Here is a 27,664-nt window from a genome sequence, read left to right as displayed (position 1 = left end):
GCCTTCCAAGTGCATGTGGGGTTCTCAGTGCTTTGAATTTCTTCACCTATTAAGTGCACCTGGGGTGCACTGTGTGTTGGCCTTGTGTGTTGGCACATGAGGGTTTCAGTGGTTTGGCCTGTTCCTCCATTCACTAAATGCACATAAAGTGTTTGCATTGCTTTGGCTTTCTCTGAGGCCTACTAAATACTCATGGGAATCTCCAGTCTTTGACCTTGTACAACTACTAAAAGCCCAGGGCGATGCTTGATAATTTTTTTATGTGGAGGCCAACGACCGACTGGGTGTCTTCCAAACATTGGAATGACCTGCAACCCAGCAATTGAGAGCAGAGCCTGCTCTCTCCGCTACCGATTTCCTTGAGAATCAAAGGGTCTTCACCCATACTTGATCAATCTTTGGGATAAACCCCAAAGAATGAAGAAGCCACCTCTAGCGAAATCATTGAAGGACTGTATCCTTCCAGCACCGCTTCCGACAATGATGCACTGCCAGTTTTTGTGAACAGATCAACCGGCTTCTTCCACTAGACTGGAGAGATGCCCTGTGTAGCACTATCTGCCCTTGCCTTGAAGGGTATAGCTGAGTTCAAAGAACCTTTGCTTGTCAAGAGCTTTGCTCGCCGCATATCCTGCACAAAGAGGCAGAGATATTGTAGTCACAAACATCAGTAGCCACTACATTCTGGGGCCAGTGGTTACTGAAGAACTGACATCTTCGTAGGAGAGGAGGGTGGGAGCTTTAAATCAGTGTTGTCACATGTTCTTTTTCTTCCTGTTGGTATGGCCGAAGTGTAGGCTGGATAACGGTTCTACCCTGCGAGTGAGTTGGCCATTATGGCCAATCGGGTATGACTTTCACTGATTTTTATGACATTATGAAGTTCCATGTGATTTCTTTGTGAATAGTGTTTTGCAACTACTCCTAGTCCTAAATTACACCAAGTGCACCTTACACCTTCTTTGAAAATCAGTCCTATTTTCTTTAAAGAGGCTATGGCCTTGGGGCTAGGAGAAGAGACTAGTTGCCGTGACGTCTCCTCGTACGCACCTGATGCTCAACCATGATTATGTTCGCTATCCAAAGAGATTGCTCAATGTTGAGACAGCCACCAACATACAAGACTCATCCTAGGATGCAGTTCCAATTATGTTAACGGGGGAAACCAAATGCTTTAAAGTAACCTGAGAAATGAGGAACTAAGACATTGGTTTGTCTGAACACTTCATGCACTACCTGCTGAAGACCAAATGCATGTGTCCACTTTTTATTTTTAACACTGTAACCCATGTATTATTTAATTTATTGTTTTCAACAGTTGTCCATTGTACAGACGAGTCAGGAATTTGACATCTCTGGCCTGGATCCTGATACTAGTTATAACGGAACTGTTCACATGTTTTTGGAGACCGGGAAAAATAGTGAAATTGCGACATTTTTGGTGAAAACTTTGCCAGGTAAGAGTGGTAGATACTGCATCCAGAACATGATTTGTATTTGATTTTGATTGATTTTGATTTTGTGAATTTATAATGCGTAACCAAAATTAAATCCTCAACATAAGGAGAGTTGTCTATCTGAACAAAAAAGGTTTTTAATGCTCGGCGAAACTGAAGGAGTGAGCTCATAGTCCCTAATTCAAGTGGCAGAGAATTCCACAGCCTCGTGCCAAAGACAGCGAATTTTCTATCGCCCTGTGATTTGTAGTCTGACTGAGGGATAGCCAAGAAATGACTATCACTAGAGCGTAACTGTCTTACAGGGTGATATGGCTGAATTAGCTCTCTCAGATACATTTATATGGCCCCTAGTGAAAACCTGCATATATGTAAATGCAATAGTCATGTTTTATGTACCGGCTACAATCGTACTCGTCTCCCAATGTGGGGCATGTCCAGAAAGTGCATTGTGCAAACGTCTGGGGTAACCAGAGCATGGTAACTGGCGGTGGAAATGAGAATGGGTAGGAAGCAGAATAGGGAGAACATCAGGAAGAGAGCCTAGACAAAGGACAATTAAGAAGACCAGGAAGATGCGCAAGTGCTTGCGTCTGCCTGTGTGAGCTGTCGTGGATCGAGCGAGAAGGGCTGGTGAGAAATAGGGTGAGAAAGGTGAGCCAGTAGATGGTCAGTCAATTAGGGTGGAAAATAATAAACCACTATGATAACCAGCATTGTCATTCCTTGACTACGAAACAGCAGTTACAGGTGTGTGCGAGTGCGTGCGTGTGTGCGTGCGTGTCTGTGTGCATGCACAAGATGATCTGTGCTTGAACATAGTGGGGTATAATATCTATTTAACCGTGACTGTCTCCCCTTATATTTTAGGATGAACTTGATTTTTGAAGAACCAACCTACACGATTCTTTAATATTTTTCAATGACCTAAATTGTCACTTTTCCTTCTTCAGATATGCTTTTTTTTAAATTGTTTTGAAGTAGATTATTTTTGTATTTATTATTATAACGAATATGCTTTTCTGAAATGTGTTCTACTCTAAAGTCATCCCTTTGTGTAATTCTATGAAGATTGCAAGATGTGTACACATTTTTGTGACATCTGTTTGAGTATACAAAAACTAAAATCAACCCGTTTTACCTTGACTACAATTTTACCCAGTAAATCACTTTTTGGTTTGTCCCTCTTAAAGAAACAGGTTTTTCTTCATTTTTGGTGTTCTAACTTTTCAGTCCGATTTTTCATCCATGGAACATGATTTTCTGTTTCCAAACACAACCCTTGTAAGCAAGCCTGCTGCCTCCTTTTCTACTAGCATACCTAGGAAACAAAAAAGTGAGCAATAGAAATTCTTAGGCTAATATTTGATTTGAAGAGAATTTTTTAAGATTGACTTTCACCCGAAGGCATCATGCAAAAACAAAGGGCAAAAAGACCAGGAAGGAACTAGAAGAGAAAAGTTTTCAGAGCTTTACGGAAAGCCAGGTGGTCAGCAGAAGATCTTAAGGAGCGAGGAAGATCGTTCCACAGACCCGCCACAGTGAAGGAACGCACCCCAATGCGGCTGTATTTCACTGAAATGGGAAGGAGACTGGAATCGGCAGAGCGCCGAGCCCATCCCAGGACATAAGGCTGAAATTTAGCCTGCAAGTATTCTGCTCCTTGCCGATAGTGCGGTGAACCAAACACAAGGCTTTCAAGCGGATGCACTTGACTACAGGGAGCCAGTACAGCTTGTGAAGGATGGGAGGAATTTGAGAGCAGCAGGGGGTACAGGTGGTGAGACGTGCAGCAGAGTTTTTGAGAAACTGAAGGTGCTCTATTACATAAGCAGGTTGAGAAAGGAACAGAGTTACAATAGTCTGTACATGAGGAAACAAGGGAAAAGTCCACAGGGGTGTGAAGATGTTCTGGATGAAGGGAAGCACACAGTGAAGGAGCTTGAGCTGGAAATATCCCTGATAACAGATTGCACTGACCTGGAGTTCCATAGAAGGAGATAAAGAAAGTTTGACCTCTAGGTCTTTAACTATGGAAACAGGAGAAAGGCAAAGGGCCTAGAGAAGAAGTCCGGAAAGCAGAAGTCCAGAAGGAGGAGGCAAAAGGGGGGCCCACCACCAAGACCTCAGTCTAATCGTTGTTCAACTTGAGCCAGTTGTTCTGCATCCACTTCCACATGGCCTCAAGGCACACATGGAACCTGGCCGCCGACCCATGGATTGACGGGTCAAGGGGACCAGGATCTGCATGTCATCTGCATGTCTTGGGTTGTGTTTTCAGGCCAGATCACAATTTACTTTGTATGGTCTGTAAAATCTAGGTCTCTCTACAGCTATAGTGTCTTACTTTACCTTGCTTCATTTAGCTAGACAGGGACAGTTGACAAAGGATTTAGTACATTTTTCTGTTATTACTCAGGTTCTCAATAACAGAAGTACGGCCAAGCATTAACTTTCTCATTTACTTTCTCAAATTGCTTATTTCCTTGACCAAATGCCAATTGCCTGGCGGATTTTGCAATCGACACAGGCTCAAAGGTGATGTATATGTTCAATTCCTGTGTATCATTTGTTGTATAGCATGGAATACACCTTCTAGTACATTGCTATATATATATATATATATATTACATGGCCCGCGGTAGCGGGCGTGTAGTTATGGTTAAGTTGCAAAACTCATAAGAAGAGCACTTTTTCGGCGGTTTATAACTACGCTCCAACTGGAGGAATCATCCCCAAACTTTGCAAAAAAAAGTATATGGCCGTCTCTGAATTATTTTTTGCCAAGTTGGATGAGGTTCCGTGCAGGGAGGGCAAAGTTATAAGGGGGCTCCCAACATTTTTTTTTCCCCATAGAATTTGGAGAAACTTTGTGCACGGCTACAGGCCGAACGGCTGGACGGATTTTCTCCAAATTTGTTGCAGGAGAGGGGGCTTGGGTCAGAAAGCGTGCTTTTGTGTGTTTGGTGGAAATCCGACCAGTACTTTTGTTGCAAAGAACTGAAATGTACATCCCAAAAAATGTGTGATATCTGGATCTGTTCTGCGGACCCATTTCCCTGTTCGCTCCGCGGACCGAAGTCTCATTGGCCTGCAGTACACAGTGATGGCGGCAAACATTGGACGCGGCCGGTGGTTGGCTGGAGTCAAGCGTGCTATTCGTCAACGTTTTTGGGAAACGCTGCCATAGTGTATCGGAGGAAAGTGTTATGGTGTGTGTACAAGGCTCTAAGCCACTGTGTGCATGGCTGGGCCTCTTGTAGGTAGCAGTGTGCGCACTAAAATGAGTCCTATCTGGCTCTGCTCCGGCGGCCCATTTCCCTGTTTGCTGCATGGTGAAAATTTTGATTGCACTGCAGTGCGCAGTGACGGGATGTGTGTCCATGATGGCGGCATGTTGTATCGGAGGACAACGCGGTGGCAAAAGGGGCTGAAAAACATAGTGTACGGCATCTGGTGGTGGGAAGAAGGGTTGGAAAGTGTGCGGGAGTGAGGTGCTGCATGTGATATATATCATTAGAAGAAGACAGTGGTGTGCCAGCGCTATCTGTGCATGCTCCGCCAATGCACGGATACCTCAACAGGCAAAAATCTTGTGTGGTCATTGCAGGCAGCCTTCGTTATGGCATGCCAGCTGCAGCAGCAATGTCTTTCTGTGATGAGTAGTGGCAGGCACATTTGCAGAATGGGAGTACATTCCACGAGACATGAGGATTTAAACATAGCTTGTACTATGTTGTGCTGTGTGAGGTAAGTCCATAGCCCCTTCGATGCATGGCTGCAGCCCTAGCACAGAAAAGTATGTCCACTGGTTGAAAGTAGGTGCCAAATTGTTGCTTTTTGTGTGTGGCTTGGCTGCATTGCACACAATGTTGGTTGCATGGGTGTGGTGATTGGTAGAACAATCTACAGTTGTCGTTGTATGGGTGGAGATGCTGCAGTGACCAGTCGTGCAGTGTGTCTACTGGGTGTACTAACGGAATAGTGTACATATGGAAGAGGTCACGGTGCAACTGGTTCTTATATGTGCTTGCGTAGTGTGCATTGTGCATATTACTAAGTGTTGCACTAGGCACCATTGGTTCTATGCAAGTACTAGAGTGTTGGGAGCAGACCCAATGTTGTCAAGATTGTCTTGTTTGGTTGGCATGCTTATAATGCTTTGTGATTGAAATTGGGTAGTGGTGCCAAACACAGCAATATGTTTCTTCATTGCAGTAAGTGGAAGTGCTGGTGCTTATGTTGCCTTTGTGATTTCTGGCACATGCCTACGTGGTCAACTGCATGGCTCTGTTATGTTGTGGTGAGTGTGGGCAAGGCATAGACTGTTGGGTGCATGGCCGAAGGCCGTAGGCCATAGGCCGTGCACCCAACAGCCTAAGCCTTCATCACAGCCACCACAACATAATACAGCGATGCAGTTGTCACTCTGCATACATTTGAAGTAGGTGAGTAGCACACAATGGTTGCTGAGGACATTTTACACTTTGTAGAACAGCAGAAGTGAGCTGCTATGCGTACATTAGCATATGGTGTTCATCATTGCCCCTGTTGCACAATAGGGAGACACATGTCACCATTTGCGTTTGCTATGGTTAGGCCGTTATAAGACCCTTGCTTGAGAAAGTGTTTGAACATATTGTGCCATGAAAGGAAGTCATCAGCATCAGAAAGTTGCAATATGGACAATGTACACAGCCACTCACGTACCGTTCAGCACAGGCAACACAAAGGCATGGATCCATGCATGTAAAGATGTGGCCAGGGTTAAAGGTGGCAGGCGCAATTGCAGATGGGGTGTGCAGTACACATGACAAGCGGAGTAAAACTTGGGTTGCACTAGGGTGTGCTGTGTGTGGTGAGGCCCTAGCTGTCAGTGATGGTAGAGCAATGGCAGAAGGGGAGTACAATGAAGACCACATGAAACTTGAAACATACACTGCAGTATGGTGTGTTGCGTGTGCTAAACCCATAGCCCCTTCGATGAATGGGTGGCCACCTGAAACTGCCAAATATGTGCTCTGGGGTGAAGTAGGTTTCACATTGTTGCCTTAAATGTGCGGTTTGTGATCATTGCATAAAATGTTGCTTTCATGGTTGTGGGAGGATTGATTGCAATTCTTACACTGTGTAGTACATGCGTGGACCTGATGGAGTGAGGACTCCTCTAGTCTGTCCTGTGGGTGCAGTGGTGAAGTAGTGGATGCTTAGAAGTGGCTAGGGGTGACCTGCATGTACCTGGCCACCTGCATGACTCTGTTATGCTATGCTGGGTGTGGCCAAGGCCTACACTGTTTGGTGTATGGCAAAAGACCATAGGCCAGGCACCAAAGAGCCTAGGTCTGCACCATAGCACGCCACCATAACGCAGACATCCAGTTCTACGTATGCATGTCTCCAATGGTGGTGATGTTCAAAAAATTGTTCTTCAGCACCTTGTAGACGTGGTAGAACAGCACAAGGGACCCGATATGCGTCCAGTACCATATGGACGCATATCCACCTTGGACATTAGGGAGGCACATGGCGCTATTGCTTTTGGCATGAGTTGCCATTTGCACCACCCATCCTATGTTACGTTTGTGGATTGTGGTATGTGGCAAATGTTCCCCTTTATGAGGCCATTATGCTGTGCTGGGTGTGGGTAAGGCCTAGACTATTGGGTAGGCCTATGGCCATGCACCCAAGAACCTATCCCTTGACGACAGCCAGCACACCATAATGCAGACATGCTGAGGCAACTCTGTGTCTCTCGGATGGTGACCTTTGAATAATGGGTGCGGAGAGCATTTTACACTTGGTGGTTCAACCAAAGTGAGTTGCTATGTGTTCACAAACACATGGTGTAAGGCATTGCACGTGTTGCACATTAGGGAGCCATATGTTAGCATTTCCATTTGCTAAGGGATGCCCTTCACAAGACCCTTGCTTGAGGAAGTGTTTTAACATATTGCGTCATGAAAGGAAGTCCTCATCATCGGAAAGTTGCAATTAGCACAATGTACGGAGCCACTCACACACCGTTCAGCACAGCCAACGCAACTTCATGGAGCCATGCATGCAAAGATGTGTCCAGGGTGAAAGATGGCAGATGCAAATGGGGAAAGGATTACACATGACATGAGGAGTAAAAGTGGAGTGCACTAGGCTGTGGCGTGTGTGGTGAGGCTCTAGCTTCTTGTATGCATGGCTGGAAGCCTTACACGAACAGCTAAGTTGGTTGCTTGCAACTACTCCTCAGATTGTTGCATTTCGTTTGTGGTTTGTGAGTTTTGCATGCATTTTTGAATCCATGGGTGTGCTCATTGTTCGCACATGGTACATTTTCCAGTATATGGCAGGAGCTTATGAAGTGAACAGTTCTGCAGTGTGTCCACTGAGTGCTGTGGTGAGAAAGTGTGTGTGTATCAGTGCATAGGGTTCAACTGCATAGTGTATGTGCTTGAGTAGTGTGCATTGTGCAGATTACTAACTATTGTACTGCACTTTGAAGTATTGTATCATTGGAGTTAGTGGAGTTCTGGGAGGAAAATAACTATGGCTACCTGCAGTTTGTGGTGCTGGGTGCCGCTCCGGGTGAATGTGGATACTGAAAGCGTGGATCGTTTGGAGAGCTGTTACCTGGAGGTACTGTCACATGACACAAGACATGTACTTTGAGCGTGTAAAGGTACGGCTGCAGTGCAGAAATGATAGTGTTTGATGCGGAAGTGAATGCTACATGCGTGTGTGACTATTGAATACTACCTAATGCGGGAGTGTTGCATATACAATAGTGGAAACTGAAGGAGTGCCTCTGCTTTACTGGGGTATGGCCTTTGCTGTAGCTGGGAAGGTGCATGTGCTACAATCTGCCCTTCTGAGCATGGTGCCTTTGCAAATGGAACTGTGGGGATTATCCAATCAGTTGTCGAGGGTGTGGTTCACAAGAATGGGCAGTGATATATTTCCCCAAACCTCGATGCATTGAGGTTGACCGAGCTGGACAGATGCAGAGTGTTCATTGTGGGTGATACCTTTGTGCAGGATCTGCACAGGTATGCAGTGGAAAGAGGCTTTGATACTAACTTTCAGTTGGAAGGAGTGAAGACTTTTTGGGGGCAAAAAAGTCTTGTCTGAGTGGGGTTTCGGTGCCATGGTTCTCCTATGTACATGTGTTGCCTCTGTCGGTACGGTGGATGTTGTGGTCGTGCATTATGGAGCACTACATTTGGGGTACATGTCGTGCTCACATTTGTTCCGTAACCTCAAGAAGTTGATGACAGCAGTGATGCAGATTTCTCCCACTGCCAAGGTGATTTTTCTCCTCCATACCACCAAGAGGTGCATGGGACCATACCGGTGTAATTTGTCCACAGCCAGAGGTTGGGAGGTGTTTCATAAACGGAAGCATGTGTGACTTTATGTGCAGTGCTGGGACGTTCTTCACCGACTATGACCGCATTAATGAGCAAGATTTGCAGTAGTTCCAAGGAAATGGCATTTTTTTACCTCCATTGGGAATGCTGTTTTGTTTGCCACTCTGCACAAAGCTTTGCATACAATGTTGTAGAACTGTTAGAGAAGCGTTGACGTTCAGTGCATACAAATGTCATGAGGCGAACAAACTCATCGAAAGAGATAAAAAAAATGGTATGCAAACACGTACATAACAAAAACAGGACAACAAAAAAAACTTTAGTTTTTCTGAGACCGTACCCCTCAATCCCTCCCTAGCACGAACAGTCAGTGAATTACACTGTACTTTTATGCTTAGACGTGCCACATCCAGCCATTTTCTGGATGGGAGTCATGGAAATGTAACTGTGGAGTGAGAAACACTGCTCTATGAGGTTGGTGGGTCTGGTGTGTACGTAAACAATATGCCAGAAGGTCGCTTTGCACAAAGAAGTGCAGAAGGCTATGGTGGAAGTGTGCAAGATAAGGGGTAGGTATCCTGGGTGTATGCATGAACTATATGTATTTGTTTGAAGTTAGTCACATGCAAGTCACACCCTCTTTTTTGAAAAGTGTAAAGTAGGTGGGGTACTGTGGAAAACAAAAAACAACTTTTCAGTGTATACAGTAAGTGGCATGCACTCTGTTTTGTATGCATTGTGTGTTTGATATCATATGATGTGCAATTGTATGCTATGGCATTCGTAATGCGCCTACACACACGTCTCGCAAATTGCAACAAGGCAAGGGAGGGGAAAGAGAGGGGAGACAGAGACAACAACCCCCCTAGGCCAGGTGTGACTTACATTGCCCACATGCATGGGTGGAGGGAGGGGAAGGTACAGTACATGGGAAGAAGAACACACAACAATAAGTAAAAATACGGGCCAATTGTGCCAAGTGACGGCTAAGTGCACACAACAGGTGGTGGATGCACTGTTGGGCAAACAGAAAACAGTCCTCAAGTGCAGGGTTTGCTAGAAAGCCAGTGCAGGGGTTTGCTTGGTGGGGGGAGGTGACATGGGCACGACATCAGAGTCACCAGGTAACCACTGCAGAATCAGTTTACGTCAGGCAGTTAGCCAGGGAGGGGAGCAGATACAGCAGACACTAAAGGCTTTGAGGTGCTTCCGGAACTGGCAATGGTTCTCTTGAAGTGTCAGGGGGGCAGGGAGACTGTTGCGGAGGGAGGCCCCAGGCAAAAAAGCACATCTACCAGAAACTGTTTTTTTGCAGAAGCACCTGACCCTGAGGGAGTTGGAGGCAGATGAGGGAAGAGCTCACGCATGCAGATATATAGGGAGTTCGAGTTTAAGGTATTGAGTTCCCAGGGCCCAGAAGGCCTTCTGCCTAATTCATAGTGTTCTCACTTTATTTCTCGCAGGCACTGAGAGCTATTGGCGACATTTCAGTGCAGGACATATACCATCCCAAGTCGTGCACGCCTCTTCTGGATGTGTTCCAAAGGGCGGAGAGTAGAAGGGGGCAGATTTAAAAAGAGCCTGTTGCAATAATGCACCCTAGACAGAAGTACAGCTGTGCAGACAGTGATCTTTTGGAAAGTTGCTTTCGCTTGGTACGATGATACATTCAATGCTGCTATTGGTGGCATTTTCTAAAGATTTATGAAGGAGGTGGGTTAGTGGGGAAAACATTTCGTAGCATTGTTAGAAGGAAAGCAGAGTTCCTGTTTTGATATTACACTGTATGATATGGGTAAATGAGAACGTTGCAAGCACACATCACTGAAGAGCCACTTCATGGTAGGGGATGGGAAAAAACCCAATATGCTTTTAAAGAACATAATGGCCACTCAGTGGCAGAAACCATGCGCAGAGGCACTTATAACACAGGCATACACATAGTGCAGAAAGTTTCTGTACCTCCATTTTGTGGTGATGGGTGTGCATGTGGATGAATGCAGATTCACAAATCTTGCAATCTTTTACTTACCTTTCTACTGGGCATGCTGTCCAGTGACAGCACACTAGCAGGCTGAATTTATAACGTGACCTATCAAGTGTTGTGCAGAACTGACAGTGTTAGATGCTAATGTCTTGGAAGGGATTGGTGGAATCGTGTGTGCCTATTTACTCGTACACAATGCGGTTGTGGTGGACAAAAGGGAGTGGAAAGAGAAGGATTGCTCCTGCTTTACTGGGGTGCATCCCTCGCGGTACTTTGGGCACTGCACGTGCCACTTTATGCACTTCTTACCTAGCTGGCCAATGGCCATGGGACTATTGGATTATCCAATGAGGTACTGTGGGTGTGGTGCACAGGAAGGGGCGGTCAAACGGTTGTACATTATACTGTGCGTAGTGAGGCTGGCTGACATGGCGAAATGCATTGTGTTGCCTATAGGTGATGCCTTTCTACTAGATCTGCACAAGTATGCCCTGGAAAGAAACTTTGATGGCAATTTCGGTTTGGAAGGAGTGGAAGCATTGTGGAACGGTGTCTACGAGCGCAGTTTCACCGACATGCATGCACTTTGCAAAGATCTGGCCACCTTTGCTAGAGCCGATGTTATCGTCATCCACTACGCGGCATCCATATGGGTTACGTGTCTTGTTTAGGTTTGTTCCGTCGACTGAAGAAGTTGCTAAATCTAGTGAAGAGGCTTATTCCCACTGCGTAGGTGCTTTTCTCATCCATAACACCACAAAAAGTATGGGACAATGCTCCTGGAAGTTGTTCCGAGCCAGAGGTGTCTCATCAACAGAAGCATGTTTACATTTTTGTCCGCTGCCGGGATGTTCTTCTGCAACAATGACCTCATTAGTTGTGGAAATGCAGATTTATTCCAAGCAAATGGAATTTTTTTCACCCATTGGTAATGCTGTTTTGTTTGCCCATCTACAAGATGTCCACCATAGCCACCTGTCTTAATTTAGAGTGGTTCCACAAATTGGTTTTCCAATTGGTTCATTAGGGGACCACCCCCTCTTTTGTGAGATCTGCATAAGAATAGCAGAGGAAGCTGCGGGAGAAGATAAGCTTGGTCAGCGGTTTAACGTAAATGTTAAACAAGACCGGGGAGATGGCGGACCCTTGAGGGACACCACAGATGAGGTCTGTCACCTTAGAAAGAAAAGGAGGAAGAGAAAGAGTTTGGGGATGGTTAGAAAGAAATTAAGAGAACCAAGCCCAAGCCAGGACGGTGCCCGGGAAGCCGGCCCCAGCCAGACTATCCAGCAGGACCCCATGATCGATAGAGCAAAAGCAGAGCACTGATGCCACCCCCGCCATGGGTCTGCGCCAGATCGTCCATAACAGAGACCAGGGCACTCGGTGCCATGTCCGGAACGGAAACCAGACTGACGAGTTGAAAAGAGTGTCCTCAACGAAAGTGGTGATCAACAGACCGACCAGAGAATCCAGGAGCACCATAGAAAAGGGAAGAAACAATATTTCTAAAGCACTAGGCATTCCTTTGAGTCAGGGGAGTATCCAGCATTGCAAGAGTAGGTGGGCGAGCTCCAAAAAATATGTGCACAATTAATGGCAAACTGAAACATGAACTGACATCATCGTAGTATATGAAAACAACACATTAACCCCTTAAGTATCAAGGGCGAGGCATCTCGTTCTTGGGATTACTTCCCTGTTGCCAAGGACGAGATCTCTCTTCCTTGGCACTTAAGGGGTTAAACAACAAATGCAGTATCTTGGTTTTTAATAAGCATTTTGTATGCAGGATGAGGAAGGTAATCATTAGCTAAGTAGCTTGAATTAACACACAATAAGTTGTCACTCAAGAAGGATGTGTTGTTTTTTCTGTCTGCTGAACCGGTCAATAATGTTGACTGATTCTGCAACAATCGCGTTCAATGCTTTGACATGCGTGGAAAGAAAAAGGCTCTTGCCCCCCACCCTCCATGGTTGACTGCAAGTAGGTTTTTAAAAGGTGCAGCTTGCTACAGGAATGCTCCGCTTTGGAAGTAGAGACTGAAACCTTGCCAAGAATTCGATGGAGTATTCTAAAGCTTGGAAAGGCATTGTTAATGTTGTTTTTTCACAAAATAGTTAACATGGTACAGATGAATGTGGGTGTGCGATCTATAGAGAAGTCTTGGGAGGCATCAGAAAACGGTTGGTATTCAGACAATAGCATGTCTGTGTCAATGTCATCAGAATACAAAATACTCAGCCTAACATAATTGTCCTGGTCTAGTATATGGGTTGGCAAAAGACAACCAAACAATCGAACAACGTTATGGGTTGTCACTACGTTCATCTGCGGTTTCCTCACAGCGCTAAAAACCAAGCTATTCAACTAGACTGATCCTGAATGTTTTGAATGATGTTCCCCTGTACCCATGGTACACATCCACAACACTGTCTTTGAACCCCTGTAATCTTGTTCAAGAATCTGTTTTTAAGCTGTACCTAAGTAAATGTACTGTAACAGCACCTCGATGCCTTAGGGTCGTGTGTGCGCTTTATAAATTCAAATAAATAAATACATGTGTTTGCATTGGCGCTGCCATAAAGTTTTTAATTCGACATGTTTTTGTATAGGAAATGGTTTTGAAATAAAAAGCAAAACATTAACAATTCAAATATACTGAGATAATGATTGGTAATTTAATTTGGCATTTTATATAGCGCTACGAACCCTCAGGTATCTGAGCGCTGCTTATTATTACCCACGGTGTGTGGTGCTCATTTATCGACCTCGGAAGGATGAAAGGCTGAGTTTGGCCCTGCTGGGATTCGAACCTGCGTCATGTCAAAGCGAGCGCTCTACTCGCTGTGCCACTTGACCGGCTGTCAGGATGTCCATTGATTTGCTTTGCAAGTAGCATGAGAGACTGCTCGCAAGCTGGAACATCTCTGCCCAAATGTCAAGCATGAATATAATGCTTGGTTAATTCCCACTTTGTTATATATTCACACAAAGCATAAGCCTCGCGCGGACTGGAATGCTCTCCAATGAAAGTATTCTTACAGGGTATAAACATGTGACACTTTTGGCAGACTCCTACCTGCAATATCATCTGGTTTCACATAGGCACTTACGCCTGAGAGGGCGTATATTCGGTTCCACTTGGGCCTTTTAAAATATTTCTAAGCGCATCCTACTTGCAGTTATGAAGTAATATAGCTTTTCAATATAACCAAAAAAATGTAATGACCTCTAAACCAGAGTTGCAGCTGTCAGCTAAAACAAGGTTATGTTTGTGTGCATGGCGACATACATATAAAACGCTGATTTGTGGACTTCCTTTATCCTTGTGTGCAGTCTGGAATCCATACTAGTCATGTTTGCTGCACCATCATATGCTTGAGAGCGCATATTGGACATGTCAAGCTTCAGAGTGTTCAGAATACTTTGCAACTTGATGTTCGAATTTTGATTTACATTTGTAATGCGCATACCCCATAGGGTCCAAGCAGAAACTGCATCTAGGCACTTATGTTATGATAGCAATTTGCATAAAATTGTCCACCCCAACACTGGAACGCCTTGCCTACAGCCCTCAGAAACAAAGAATCCTACACCACCTTTTGCAAAGTTCTTAAAACCCAACTGTTTAACCTGTTCAAGATGTGCTTAATCCATGTTCCAAAGTAACCAAGGGACACACTGTATTTGCTGCTTCATGAAACTTATCCTCAGTGCATATTGTACGATGTTCTCAAATGCCTGCACTGTCTGTACTACCATTGCAACTACGTAAACTCTCTGCAACAGCGCCACAATGCCAAGGACTGTTCGCTTTACAAATGTAAATAAATAAATTAAAATACTAAACTTAGCAAAAAGACAAGGCCTCGATATTAGGAAACCTCAAAAATCTCTCCTGGATGCTAATACTGGCATCAACAAACCTAACACAAAATGTTAACTCATCCATGTGAGCGATATCAATTGTGGAATCTATTATAATTCCATAGTATTTAGCATTGTGAACCTCGCTGATGATTTTACATAAAACCACAGGTGACCGTGAATGAAGGAACTCATTTTGTATTCCAAGGCTCAGATCAGATGGATTCAGTGTGCAATCCGAAAGATGTTTACTCAACAAAGTCCTACTTGGCTAGTAGTTTCGCCACCCTTTGTACACTCTTGTATCATCACCTGTGTTGAGTGATATTCACATGCAGGAGACCCTTTTTTCACTATGGTCACAGAAGAAAAGATTTTGTTTCTCAAGGAGTAATGTTCCATCCAATAGTCTACAAAGCACCCCTCTGTTGCGCTGCTCCGAAAATAGAACATGTAATTGAGTTAGACCTCTTTTTTGATGTTTTCCACTGCAAGTAGAAACACTTTACCATGCCAATGACCAAAGCACTGTTTTCAAGTCATACTTTTACAGCTGCTACTAGAAAGAAAGCCAGACTGGTACCATTTCCTTACTAATGTGGAGAAAAAAACAGGTACCCCCCAAATGTTTCATATGGTTAAATCCATGTGCCTGAGAATTAGAGTATGTTATTTGAATACCTGGTTACTGTATGCTTGCCTTCAGTTGACTACCAAATCCATTGTCAGTCTCATTATCGTTATTAACATTAGTTTCACTGCTTGGAAGTGGATAGTAGATTGTTGGTGTTCCCTGAACCTTACCATGGCTTTCTTCCAGTTAGCAAATCCTCCATGTTTTTTTTCTATCCGAAAATGGCCAGCTCGCAGCATTTGCGATGGCATTTGGCAAATAACCAGCAAGGGTGGCAGAAGGCACATTTCTTTATGGGAGTCTATACGAGCCGTTTTCTGTAATATGCCATGTCATCTTCCTTTGTGTGTCCTTGTACTATTCACGCCCAATCCTTCGGTTTGCAATTCTTACTTTTGGAAAAATAAATTGGTTATTTAAGCTGGCTGGCAAGGGCCAAGAGCTAACAATTCTCTCACTGTGCTGATGTTAAGGTGGACATCAGTAAAAAGAGCTAGATCTGTAAACTATGCCAACATTTTATCAATTGCACATATTTGCATACTGGTGGGAAAAGTATGGTTATCTAGCAATTGAACTTCTGCAGAATGTGTGTCACTTTCAACTTTATTCAGGAGTTCTGGGGTTTGCTTGTTTTATTTATAGAGCGCACCACACCCAGGGGTATCTGGGCGCATTACAAGGATATGCAGTTTCCTAGATACACATAGAAAATATACAGTAGACGGTGCAAGAAAAAATAGAGACATGTATTCATGTTATCTACATCAGGGGGTATATACAAATAAGGGGGGCATAGTTAAAGTGAGTACTAGCAGTCAATGTAAGTAATAGGGATTAGTAAAGTGCATCATTTGAGATAATCCAGTTTTTCATATCTTTCCTGAATTTATGGAAGGATTGGGTAGATCTTGGTGTGGAGGGTGGTTTCATTGCTTGCGGGAGTTCTCTGCTGACAACTTCCACTACCGAAGAAAGAAATCTTGGTTTCTGACTGATCTGTTTCAGAGGAATGCAAGTCCCCATCTGGCTTTGAGCATTATCGCTGCCTTGTTGCACAGGTTCAGGACTGTCCTCCTTCGTGGCATCTGTTATCAGATCACATGTGGCTGGATGTTCCTCGTGACCATTGAACGCAACGTTTCTATGTATTGCTGCTGTGAATGATTCGGCCCCTTGCTGCAGAAGTACTGACCGAGGCCACAATCTTTTAGATTTAAAAAAACACTGGTGAACATCTTACCCTAGGTTTCTTGGCGCGTCTTATTTTCCAGTTAAAATAACACAAACACTGATGCTACGTAGCAGTCACAGAAACATTATTTTCACTGTTTTCTCAAGGATCCATTAAAATCTGTCTGCTACCGTTTTGAGAAGCTGATTTCAACATGTTGCTGCCAGTTGAAAAAATTGGATAGTTCAAAGACAGTCTGCTCTGTAGTGGAGAGTAGTGGGAGGGGACAATAGAAGAGGGTAGAGCAAAGTGACAGTAGTGGAGAGTTGTAGGTGCAAGAAAAGGAAGAGAAATGAGTGAGAGGAAGAACAGTGAGGAGAGTAGGAGGAAGGGAAATCGGGCCCACAGACTGAAGGCGCCGTGGCCGCCTGCTGCCACGTTAGAAACATCCGGTGCCAACATGTCCCAGTCTGGGTCACAAAAGACCCACTGGGGGAGAAGCGGCCCCCACGGACCCTCTTCTCGGTACGCTACTGATCTGGGAAGCATTCCATTCCATAACATGCAAGCTTCTCTGCATAGTTCTAGAAGGAGACCAGCCATTTGCATATCAACCTGGACCTCTCCCTTTTTGGGTGAATTCCAACCCGAAGTGCAAGGCTAAGGGAACAAAATCAACCCGAGGCACGTTTCAAACTTGTAGGGCTCCATTGAGGTGAGGACTGCGCCCCTCGGCCCAGCTACCTTAGGTCTCACACTGTGGCATCCCTGACCCACCTTAGGGAGACTGAAAAAGGAAATGGAAAAAGTAAAGTATTGACATGTTTGATTCAATTAGGCACTAAGCACCGGGCCTGCGGGTCGTTGCTGCATAAGGTAATGCCCGCCGGGCCCGTAGTTATAGACCCAAGCTTAGCGAGGGCCTTGACGAAGGCCCCGGGGGCATTACCTTGTGCGGTTTATGGCCCGTAGGTGAGGGGCTTATTGCCATTAGTGCCCGGTCCATTAGACCGGGGTACTGAAAGCATTTATTTCTGTTCCGAAACACTCTGGAGATTCGTAACAGAATGCAAAAATATAAAAAATGGGCGCTGGGGTCCTTAATGTCATCTGTAAAGAAAACTTGAGTATGTTCTGACATGGGAATGCTGGCAGATAGAAGTGCAGCCAGCATGGAAATGTATATGGACAGCCAGAACGAAAATGTTTTTTTTAAACAGGAATATATATAATTGGATTGTGGACAGGGTCGGCTGAAGATGTGGTGGGGCGCTAGTGGCAGCCCATTTCAAACTGGCTTCTGGGGGCCACTCCTTGCTTAAAACTAGGATTAGAACCATGGGGTGTTATATTGTAAAAACGAAAGCAATAGGGAGTTAATAGCTGCTGATTATCTTGGGACAGGCAGCAAGCAGGTGGCCAAAACACAAAATTCCGTGCTGAAAACCTATTAAGCGCTCTTTGACAGCAGTGTGCCAACTGCAAGGTGGAGGTGACAAACTGAATCTGTCAGCAAAGGCAACCTGCAATTTGCGCAGTGGGCACCATTAAAGGAAAGAAGGCTGACAACATGGGTCAGCTGCTTTGGCCCCCCTCAGTGACTATTTCAACTGAAAACGTTGAAAGGCGCTGATGCCCTCCCTGATTCTGGTAAAGAAGGCTTCATGAAAAGGCTCCTGTGCACTCTTCATGACTTGAATCTACTGTATTTTTTCGAGAGTTATCAAACAGAAGTAATTGCAAACGTGTGGCTTTTTATACAATTTCTCAAAAATGTCTCCTGTAAAATGTACCATTCTAACCCATTATTTAAACAATTTTTTGGGGGCGTGTGGGAACACCCCCAAACCTCAGTCACTCCCGCACTTTTAGGTGAAACATTTACGCCCCTCCAATTAACAAATTTACCAACCGCCAGAGTCCAGACGAATCACTTAAATTTAGAAATATTGGTAGAGAAACAGCCAGAATTCAGTGTACTGGAGTTATTGCAAAATGAGGCCCCCCCATCTCTACGGGGAATTATCAATGAGCTGGTCGTCGACCCATCGAAGAGTGAAGTCCACTCGTGTCCTCAGACGGGCCAAAAGATTGAACCATCTCCATTGAAACTCATTGAATTCCTCTCCTCCATGTTTCTGTTGGATATCCCCAGTAGGATAGTTGATGTAACAAGTCCACCTCGACTGCACATTGGATGAAACAGACGCCTGTTTTATGAGGGCGCCTTAACTGTGCCCTCATAAAATCCAGGTCAGAGTGATAACTGGAGAAACGGAGTTTGCTAAAAAATTAATTATTGACCAACTGTTCCTTTTTAATATCTTTCCCAATTTTTACGATCATCATTAAATAATTCCCCAGTTATTATGTGTGAGGCTTCAAATTGCTCATCTTAACCTTTTGAAAGTTCTCTAGGCCTCAGCGGGGGCGCTGAGGCCCTCATCTTCTAAGTTGTTTCTTGCATTCCGACCATGATTCCAGTTCACTTTAACTCCTCGCACCTGAACACCTGCCCACGCCCGCCTATCCTATGTTTACAACTAAAGTTTCTGCAATGACCTGTTCTCTTCTCTCACGGAGATAAGACATTTCTTTCTTTAATGAGTAACTTCTCTCTGTCTCTCGCATCCGATCCACAGCAGATGTTTGTATGCACACCACCCTTAATCCTTCAGCAGACCTCTTCATCCCAACGGTCAATTTGTGCAATCTTCCCAATGTGGCCCATGCCCTCTGCATTACCCCTGAAATGTGCTACAGGCATGGTACACTTTCCACTCTCAAAAACAATTCCTCCTGCTTGTCTATTGACTGCCCGATCAGAACGCAGCCTTCCTTGACGATTTCATTAACGATGTTACCACCATCTCTACGCCCAACCCAAACGTCTGTGTTGGGATAGTTTAATGAACACCTCAACAAACCTTTTGGTTCAGTCCCCAAGGAGTTCCTGTTATTCATGGACAACCTCAGTTGGACACAGCTAGTGAGTGGACTTCGGTATGTGCTGGATTTGATCGTCTACCCAATTAACCTAGCTTCAGCAAGCAATGGAGCACTTTAGAAGTCATAGTGGGGAAGTACACAGCGAGGGAAGATCGCATGGGATCAACACAAAGGAGTAGGGTGCTAAAAATGGGGGCAAGGGAGAGCGAGCAATTTGGCAACAAGGAAACCGGAGGGGGGGCAGAATCCCAAGTTTTACTGTGCCCCAAATCAACACACAGCTACTTAACCATAGGGACTTTTGTTATCATTCAGCTGTCGGCAATGAGGCCCGCCATCCTTGCAAATCCCTTTTCAACCCAATCACAAAGGCCTTCTCTTTGTAAACCACTAAGATTTACAAAGTAATCCTAGCTAGTAATCTTCCGTCATACGTACACCTGCCAGACCACGCACTGCTTTGCATCCACACCCTTCTGCCACCGAACCAACACAATTCTCCAGAGTAAGATGTCTGAATCTACAAAGGGCTGTCTCTCTGCCGGACACTGCAGAAAAGCCTACATCATGTGCTCCCCCTAAGCATATGGTGGAAGTCATTAAGAGTTGTCTGAATCTAGGCATGAAATCTAAGCTGCTAACCCCCAGTTAAACCAATCTTTTCATGAATCATGTCATACATGTGATGCAAATAAGTTCAGCCCATTTTCAATATAACCTTCGCCGACAAACTGCTACAGAAATCATTGTGGAGCAACTCTCTGCATACATAGAGTAAGGATACACCTCTTTACGGATACCTCTTGCAGGTAGGGGGATGGAGTCTTTACAGATGGCTGTCCTGGATGATCTGGGGCTGCTGCAGACGGGAACCAGGTTGGTGTGCTGGTCTTACTTGACTAGTCAGTGTCATTCGGCACTGTCAACCACTGCATACTTCTTGACAGACTCTATGATGTTGGCATTGATGTCCTGCTGTGGGCAAGGCTCGCGGCTTAAGTTTCAGTAAAAAGACAGCAGTGAATGTCCTTTCAACTGTTCTGCTCTAGCCCACCCTTAGTAATATGCAGGGTCCCCTCCCCTGCCACGCTTGTTAACCCTTTAAGTGCCAAGGACGAAGTATCTCGTCCTTGGGATTACCTCCGTAGTGCCAAGGACGAGATAGCTCGTCCTTGGCACTTAGGGGGTTAATGAAGGAGAAAATGTTAGAAGGCTTTGCATGGTGAAATACTGAAATCACCAAAAAAGGCCTTTGCAGTGGGAAGGGGGGAACCCATGGCAGTTCACCTGCTATCTTTCACTAGGCTGATAGGCTGACCCCGTCTTTAAACTACTTCTTGCATATGGATGCTGACAATACCCAGATTATTTTGGAACTGAATTTTTTTGTCGCATTTCTTCAGAGTAAAATGTATTTTTGGAGTGTGTCCTAGGTTTAAGTGAATGGATGTGCGATGCCCTGAAACTCAGCCCAGTGAAAAGAGAAACTGTATAGCGATATTCAACTTTCAACGCACTTAAAGTACTTTTGGCCAACTGCCCATGGCCTTTGCCTGCCCAATGACTGAAGTAAATTATCTAACCATGTATGTGGATGCTTCTGTTTTTCTCCCTCTTTCTCTTTCTCTTGCTCTTTGTTTCTTTGCCTCTTTCTCTTTCTAGAGTGTTTATCTTTTTCTTTAGCCCTTCTTTGTGTCCCTTTCTGTTCCTGTTTTCTCTTTTTTTTCAACCTTCGTTCTCTTCTGTTTCCCTCTTTTTCCCTTCCTGTGTATCTAGGTTTCCTGCTGTCTCTTTCTGTTTCTTTCCATTTCTCTTTCTCTGTTTGTTTCTTGCTCTCCCTCTTTTGTTTTTCTTTTCTTTTTTTCTTTCTCTTTTCTTCTATCTCTGCTTTGCTTCCTCTGTTTCTCTTTGTTTCTTTCTTTCCCTCTTTTTTCTGTCTTTGTCCTTCTCGGTTTCTTTTTCTTTCTCTTTGTGTCACTTTTTCTTTCCTCTTTTTTCCTTTCTTTCAACCCTCCTTTCAGTTTCTCTTTCTGTCTTCCTCTTGCATTCCTTCTCTGTCTTTCTCTTGCTTTCTTTTCTTCTTTCTCTATTCTTCTTCTTCTGTTTCATTCTTTGCACGCTGTTTCCCTATTTCACTTTTTGTGTCTCACTGTTTCCTTCTGTCTCTTTCTTTCCTTCTCTTCTTCTGTCTACTCTTTTTTTCTCTTCTTTTTTTCTCTTTCTGTTTGTTGTTCACTCTTTTTTCCTTTCTCAGTTTCTATTTCTCAGTTTCCCTCTTTTTCTTTTTCTTTCGTTCTTTGTTTTTCTTTTTTCTCAGTTCCTATTTCTCTTTCTGTTTCTCTCTCTGTTCTGTTTCTGCCTCCTTTTTCGGTTTCTCTTTCTGCCTTTCTCCTTATTTATATATAAACTTTATTTCGAATGTCTCCATTTAAATACAAAAACAGCATCAACACTCTGCAAGATTCATCATTAGCTAAATAAATGTACTACTATTTATATTGTTTAGCATGCAAAGGTTCTGCTCCTTTAAGGAATTCAACCAAACTAAATACAAAACAAATCTCTTCAGAGTTCATTGTGTAGCTCATTGCAGAACTGCACATCCTTATTCCATTTGTCATAAAAAGGTTTCAACAGCTCTACACAGTTCTAGAAAACACAGGCAAATTAGCAGAAATGGGTGCGATCTTCCTCTAGCCCATGTGACCTCTGCACGTGGTATCCCCATATTTCCATCTTGTACCTTTTCCTTAGTGGTAGTAGATTTAATCTAACCTGTACCAATCCTCTTCTGCAGGCAGGTGAGACAAGCCTAGGGATATCTCCTTGCTTGCCATGCCGATATTTCAATTCTAGTTTGAGCGAAGGAATCTTATACATTTTTTGCATTTCTAATGCCTTTCCCTGTTCGTTCTCTTTTCTCCGTTCATTCCTCACACTAGTTTTGTCCATGACGTGATTTGCTTCGCAGATACCCTTAATCGACCAAGTTGCGCGCAGTTTAGTTGCTACTTTGTGCCACCTATGTTTTGTCCCCGCCGGTGATGTCATTGTCATTAGTCCGCTGTTAAGATTCTGAATAATAGAAGGTTGCAGATTTTTCTTTAGGAAGTAAACCAAAAAACTTGAATTTTCTTGTGTGCCTATAGTTCAGATCCTCAATTCAAACTTCAATGTGCTCCTTGGGATACCCAAGTATGAGTTTTCTTTCATGATATCTGCTCCGGGTCCGTCTAGAGGCCAATTATGTTTTACCCATTCTCCCAAGATCCATAATTTGGGATTTAAGCTAATTTTTTTTCATTTCTGCCTTAGCAAATATTTGTCCGCATAACTTAAACCTTGCTGAGTCCTGCTGGCGTTAGGCCCAGCATGACGGTATCGTCAGCGTATGTAAGCACGCCGTATGGCACCGATTTCAGTTTGGGGGGAAAGAGAAGACTCTTCTTCCTGCTGTGTTTGGATCAAAGTCGGATAGAAACAGAATGACTAGTAGCGGGCCCAGGGTACAGCCCTGTTTCACTCCTCGTCGTGTAGGGAAGGATACTATGCAAGTGCCGCCTTTCTTTAAACGCACTGATGCTGTGGTATCTTCATAGCATAATTGTACCAGATTCACAAGGCCTTTGGGCATACCTTAAGAATCCAGTTAACTCCTCAGCACGCTGCACTCAACTGAGTCAAAAGCCTTTTCCAGGTCAAGAAATGCAGCAAACAAACGACCCCCTCTTACCTTGCAGTAATTCTCTATAATGGTTTTAAGTGTAAAACAGTGATCTTTCGTATTAAATCCACTTCTGAACCCTGCCTGATAATAAGCCTGGGGCACGTTTTCATCAGCCCGGTCTTCTATTCTGAACTGTAGCATTTTTGCAAATATTTTAGAAGGGGCATCCAGTTCCGGAATTGGTCTGGAACATTGAGGGTCATCGCTGCTGTTGCATTTGAATATTGGCACATTTGTGCTTTACTCTTTCTCTCTCACACTCCAGAGAGAGAGGGAAACACACCTGTTGTCAAGACTGGCTTCCTCCACCTCCGCTCCACCAAACGTATGTTTCTCTACCAGGGATACAAAACTCAGGTGGTCATGGTCTTGGTCGATTCATTTCTCAACTATATCTACCTGGGCCTATCAGACAACCTGATCAAGCGACTGCAATTCCCAAGAATGCAGTTGTCACCTTTTGCCATCCACCAGTTACTGGGACTACCTAACCCACACCCCAAGCTGCACTGGGTTTCCATAAAATACTGGTCGCCTTCATGACTTCATCTGTTGATCAGGCCTGGCTTTAAAAAAAGACCCCATATCTCTCCTTGGCAGACTCATCCCATACCTTCCATCCAGAGCTCTGCTGTTAACTCAACAGTACTATATGACTGGGAGCCCCCTCAGTGGCATGCGTCCTCTTTATAAACCAAATGAACATTACCGAGTGGAGCCTCAAACCTCATAATCCTTAATAATCGTACCCATGTCCTGCTCTGCTCCTCAAAAACCGCACAGATCTCTGACCTACATAATCCTTAACATTTCGTTCTCCCGACTCCTTATTTATTTTCCAAAACTCAAACTCGTTTCCAATCAATCCTTTGCATGCTGTTTAATTGCACTTAAATCAGCAACCCAAACCACAGGCTGCAACCATGCTCTTTGCAAAAGAATCTGACCATTTCAAAGATTGCAACCCTTGCACATCTGCTACATCATTCATTACACTGCCCCATCCCTTGGCTCCTGTCCCTGACACTGCCATGTTCACTGCTGCTTCCTACTTCAACTCACTGCTCCTACTTTACCTCTACCTGTCCAAAGGGGGTCTAGTGCCTTCCATCCCTCTCTATCTACTTCACAGCACTTAGTTCTATGATGATGGTAGCTTTCCTTCCCCAGCGCCTCACCGGTAACCCGTATATGTTTTAATTACTTCTTTTAAAACGATGTACCAGGGTCCTTGAGATAAGCCCTGAGCGTGATGAGACTCGACGCTTTTCCCTCATCCTCCCTTCTCTCTCCCCTAAATCCCCACCCTTGGTGTTTTAGGATTAGAAGGTGGATGGTATTTTCTGAGGTATTACCCAATTTGATCGAATAATATTGATCAAATGGTACATTTGACCGAATTCAGCCAGTACCATTTGATCTGATCAAGTTGTGTAAAAAATACTGAAAATGGGGAGCAGGGGTTACAGGGGTGTCCCCTGCTCCCCTTGTTTGGTATTTTTTGGCTTTGGCAGGGTTGAAGGGGTGTCCCCTCCTTCCTGAAGATTGGAGAATCGGACGAAAAAGTAAATAAGAAAAGAGGACCCTACGGCATCGGGTCTGACCCACCGTAGAGGGATGAACTGATACTCCACGGTCAGGAGAAGTAGCGCATGGATAAAAGGTAAGTTAGGGGGATGTATTGGGGGTTGTGGGGACATAGATCTGGTGAGTTTTGCCATGGTAAAATTGTATTCATGGCGAAATTGACTGTGCTCAATTCTGCCGCGGTCAAACAACCCAGATCCATTTTCTGATGTTTTATTCTAATAATATGAATACACAATTGGGGGTGCACTGTTGACTCAAGCACCAGAAACGTGGGAAGTTCCTGGTTTTTTTCTAGTCCTATGCTTCAATGTGTCTCCAGTTCCTGGTTTCATCACGAGGAAGAGCCCAAGAGCGCAAAACGCGTCTTGACATTTGCAGTGGGTTGGAATTAACCACCATCTATGTTACAACATTTGCTAATTTGTTAATTTTATACATGTGAACTATGGGTTCCTTTTCATGGACCAGTAGAAATTAAATTCTGTACAGAATAATGGACCCTGTACTAGACATTAACAAATCTAGAGCCTCGATACGAGTTTGGTGGTAATTCGGCATTAAACCCAGAAAACTACTGCCAAAATTGATTAGTGTACCGCCACTCAGTCCTGTGCACTTGCCACAGGATTACGAGCGGTGGTATGGTGGGGTTAGTCCCCATTTTTGGGGTCAATAGGACTCCATAGGGTTTTTTTTCAGATTTATAACAATCAGCAATTCTGACCATTAAGTGGAGGATTTACCGCCAGATTACAGCCACATTTTACTTCACCACCGCACACGTAATGAGGCCCATAGAATCAGCTACTGGAGTTCTGTGCCATGTAACCTATATGGAAGTTCCAGTGGAAAATAATAAATGATTTATTCTAGATCCAGGCATGACCTATGGGGTTTTAGGTCCAGTTGAACATTATAAATGATTTATTCTGGATCCAGGCATGGCCTATGGGGTTTTATACATTCTACTATGACTTACACTAGAAGCCAGTAGGTAAAAGAAGAGGAACTCTACTGGATAAATAATAAATGAAACCAATCGAGCCCATTGGTCGCCAATGTCCAGTTAGAAGAAGTAACTGGACTTCGATGGGAATTGTCTCCATGGTTTTCCAGAGGTCAGCAGCTGGTGCAGTTAGCACTGGTTGTAAGGGGACAATAGGGGTTTTAGGTGGCGGATGCAAGCAGGTATTGCATCACCAGCTATGTGGTGATGTATGTGCCAGTTTGGTAATTGGTATTATCCTTGCGAAGCTGTAAAAGGTGCTGTGAGGATAAACTAAAAATATGGTGCAATTATTTTTTGGGACGGGTCAGCAAGCCGCAAGTTGGTGCGCCCAGGTGCTTTTACTCGGAGTAAAGGCAGGGCCTGCAACTGTATCTTATCCGCTTATGCTGTATCTCTGTGCGCTTTCATTGCCATCACTTCTCGATGGTGAATGAATAACCCAATACAGTAATATAACCAGTCTGATGTGGTGATAATATCAATAAAAATAGTTCTTTATATAGTGTTTCATTCTGGACTCCCACTGCTTCTAAGCACTGTAATAGCAGGTGTTGAATTTATTTTTGTGTATATTACTTCAGAAGTTTGAAAGGTTAAGCAGGCCCTGCCAAGTGCAGATTGCCTTCATATCGGAGACCAGCCATTTACTCATGTCAGCCGGTCAGATAGCACAGAAAGTTGAGCGCTCATTCTGACATCTGTGCGTATCCTGCTGATGCAGGTTCGAATCCCGGCAGGGCCAGCTCAGCCTTTCATCCTTCTGAGATTGATAAATTGAGTACCACGCAGTTGCATAATAATAACTGTTATGATATGATCTGGCATTTATGTATGGCTGTTATTCCAGAGCTTAGATACCTGGGGGTTTGTAGCGCTATATAAAAAACGAGTTGTTATTATTATTAGCTATCCACCCTGAAAAAAAATGGACGATTATCATTAAATCAACAAATGTGCATGTCAGAAGTAGTTTATATTGTATAAAGTAGTCCTAAAGTTATACAATATTTCAAGTCAGAAGTTGCACGACCATATGTGGGAAAGCCTGCTATGAACCGACATGCCTCACTTTCAATTAATGACTGTCATGTGTGATGAATCCCAGGATGTTAAAACTGCTTCCATAGGGGGATCCCCTTCCCATGAGGCCAGGAAGGTGAGGCCGCTATCTGATAGGCCCCCTGTGAGTGGTACTCAGATGGTGGATCTCATAGGAGGAGAAACCCCCTATGGGACCAGTGACGACTCTTGTGGGAGAACACAGTATTCACTTAACAACCCCACCTCGCCTTCATCTGCACTCTCTTCATCCCTAACCTCCTATTCCCATATACGTCTGTAGTATGCAAGAAGTAGAAGGGACTGAGACGAGGAAGAATAGGGATGAATATCATGATCCAAACTAGAAAGGACTGAGACGAGGAATCCGCAGGGTTCACTCAAAGGAACTTACCTGAACGGTCTAGCTTCCAACTACGGACCTTGATAGGAACGGACATAAAAACTGACAACGGATTTACCCGAATGTCAGATGCACCAGAGCGGAACCGCGAGAGGGATCGAGGCTCGCAGACGGAGGCAGCAGGAGCAGACCCAGGCACGGAGACGCTGAAGAGGCGGTCTCTCCAAATTCACTGAGAAAACCGGGAGACTGGCTGCAGAAGTTCCAGCAGCGCAGAACTGCAGGGGCACGTGGTCTGGAGAGAAGGAAGATGCCAAAGTGGATCTGGAGCCGCTGCGGCAAGCCAAGGAGAACCCCAGAGCACCGGCAAAGCAGAGGATGACACTGGAAAGCCCACGACTGACTGGAGAGCTGCAGCCAAGGGTCACTGAGCCTATGGTTGGGGTCCCAGAGGGTGCAGGAAACCATGAGGAGCATTGTGAATGAAACTCTACCAACTTGTGGTA

At 44.4% G+C, this 27,664-nt stretch overlaps 1 protein-coding gene across 1 annotated transcript in view; it reads left to right on the top strand.

Moving 5' to 3' along the window:
• IL22RA1 (interleukin 22 receptor subunit alpha 1) overlaps positions 1-27,664 on the top strand; it is a 144,181-nt gene that overhangs the window by 109,244 nt on the left and 7,273 nt on the right. Inside the window, exon 5 of the mRNA XM_069622683.1 lies at positions 1,319-1,457. Within this exon, the coding sequence (XP_069478784.1) occupies positions 1,319-1,457 (139 nt within the window). The remainder of the gene's footprint in view (positions 1-1,318; positions 1,458-27,664) is intronic.

This window comes from Ambystoma mexicanum, chromosome 11 (assembly GCF_040938575.1).
Source record: "Ambystoma mexicanum isolate Mex_15411 chromosome 11, UKY_AmexF1_1, whole genome shotgun sequence".
Lineage (NCBI taxonomy): Eukaryota > Metazoa > Chordata > Amphibia > Caudata > Ambystomatidae > Ambystoma > Ambystoma mexicanum.
Note: the sequence above shows the minus strand (reverse complement) of the source record. Positions and strands in the feature narration are given on the sequence as shown.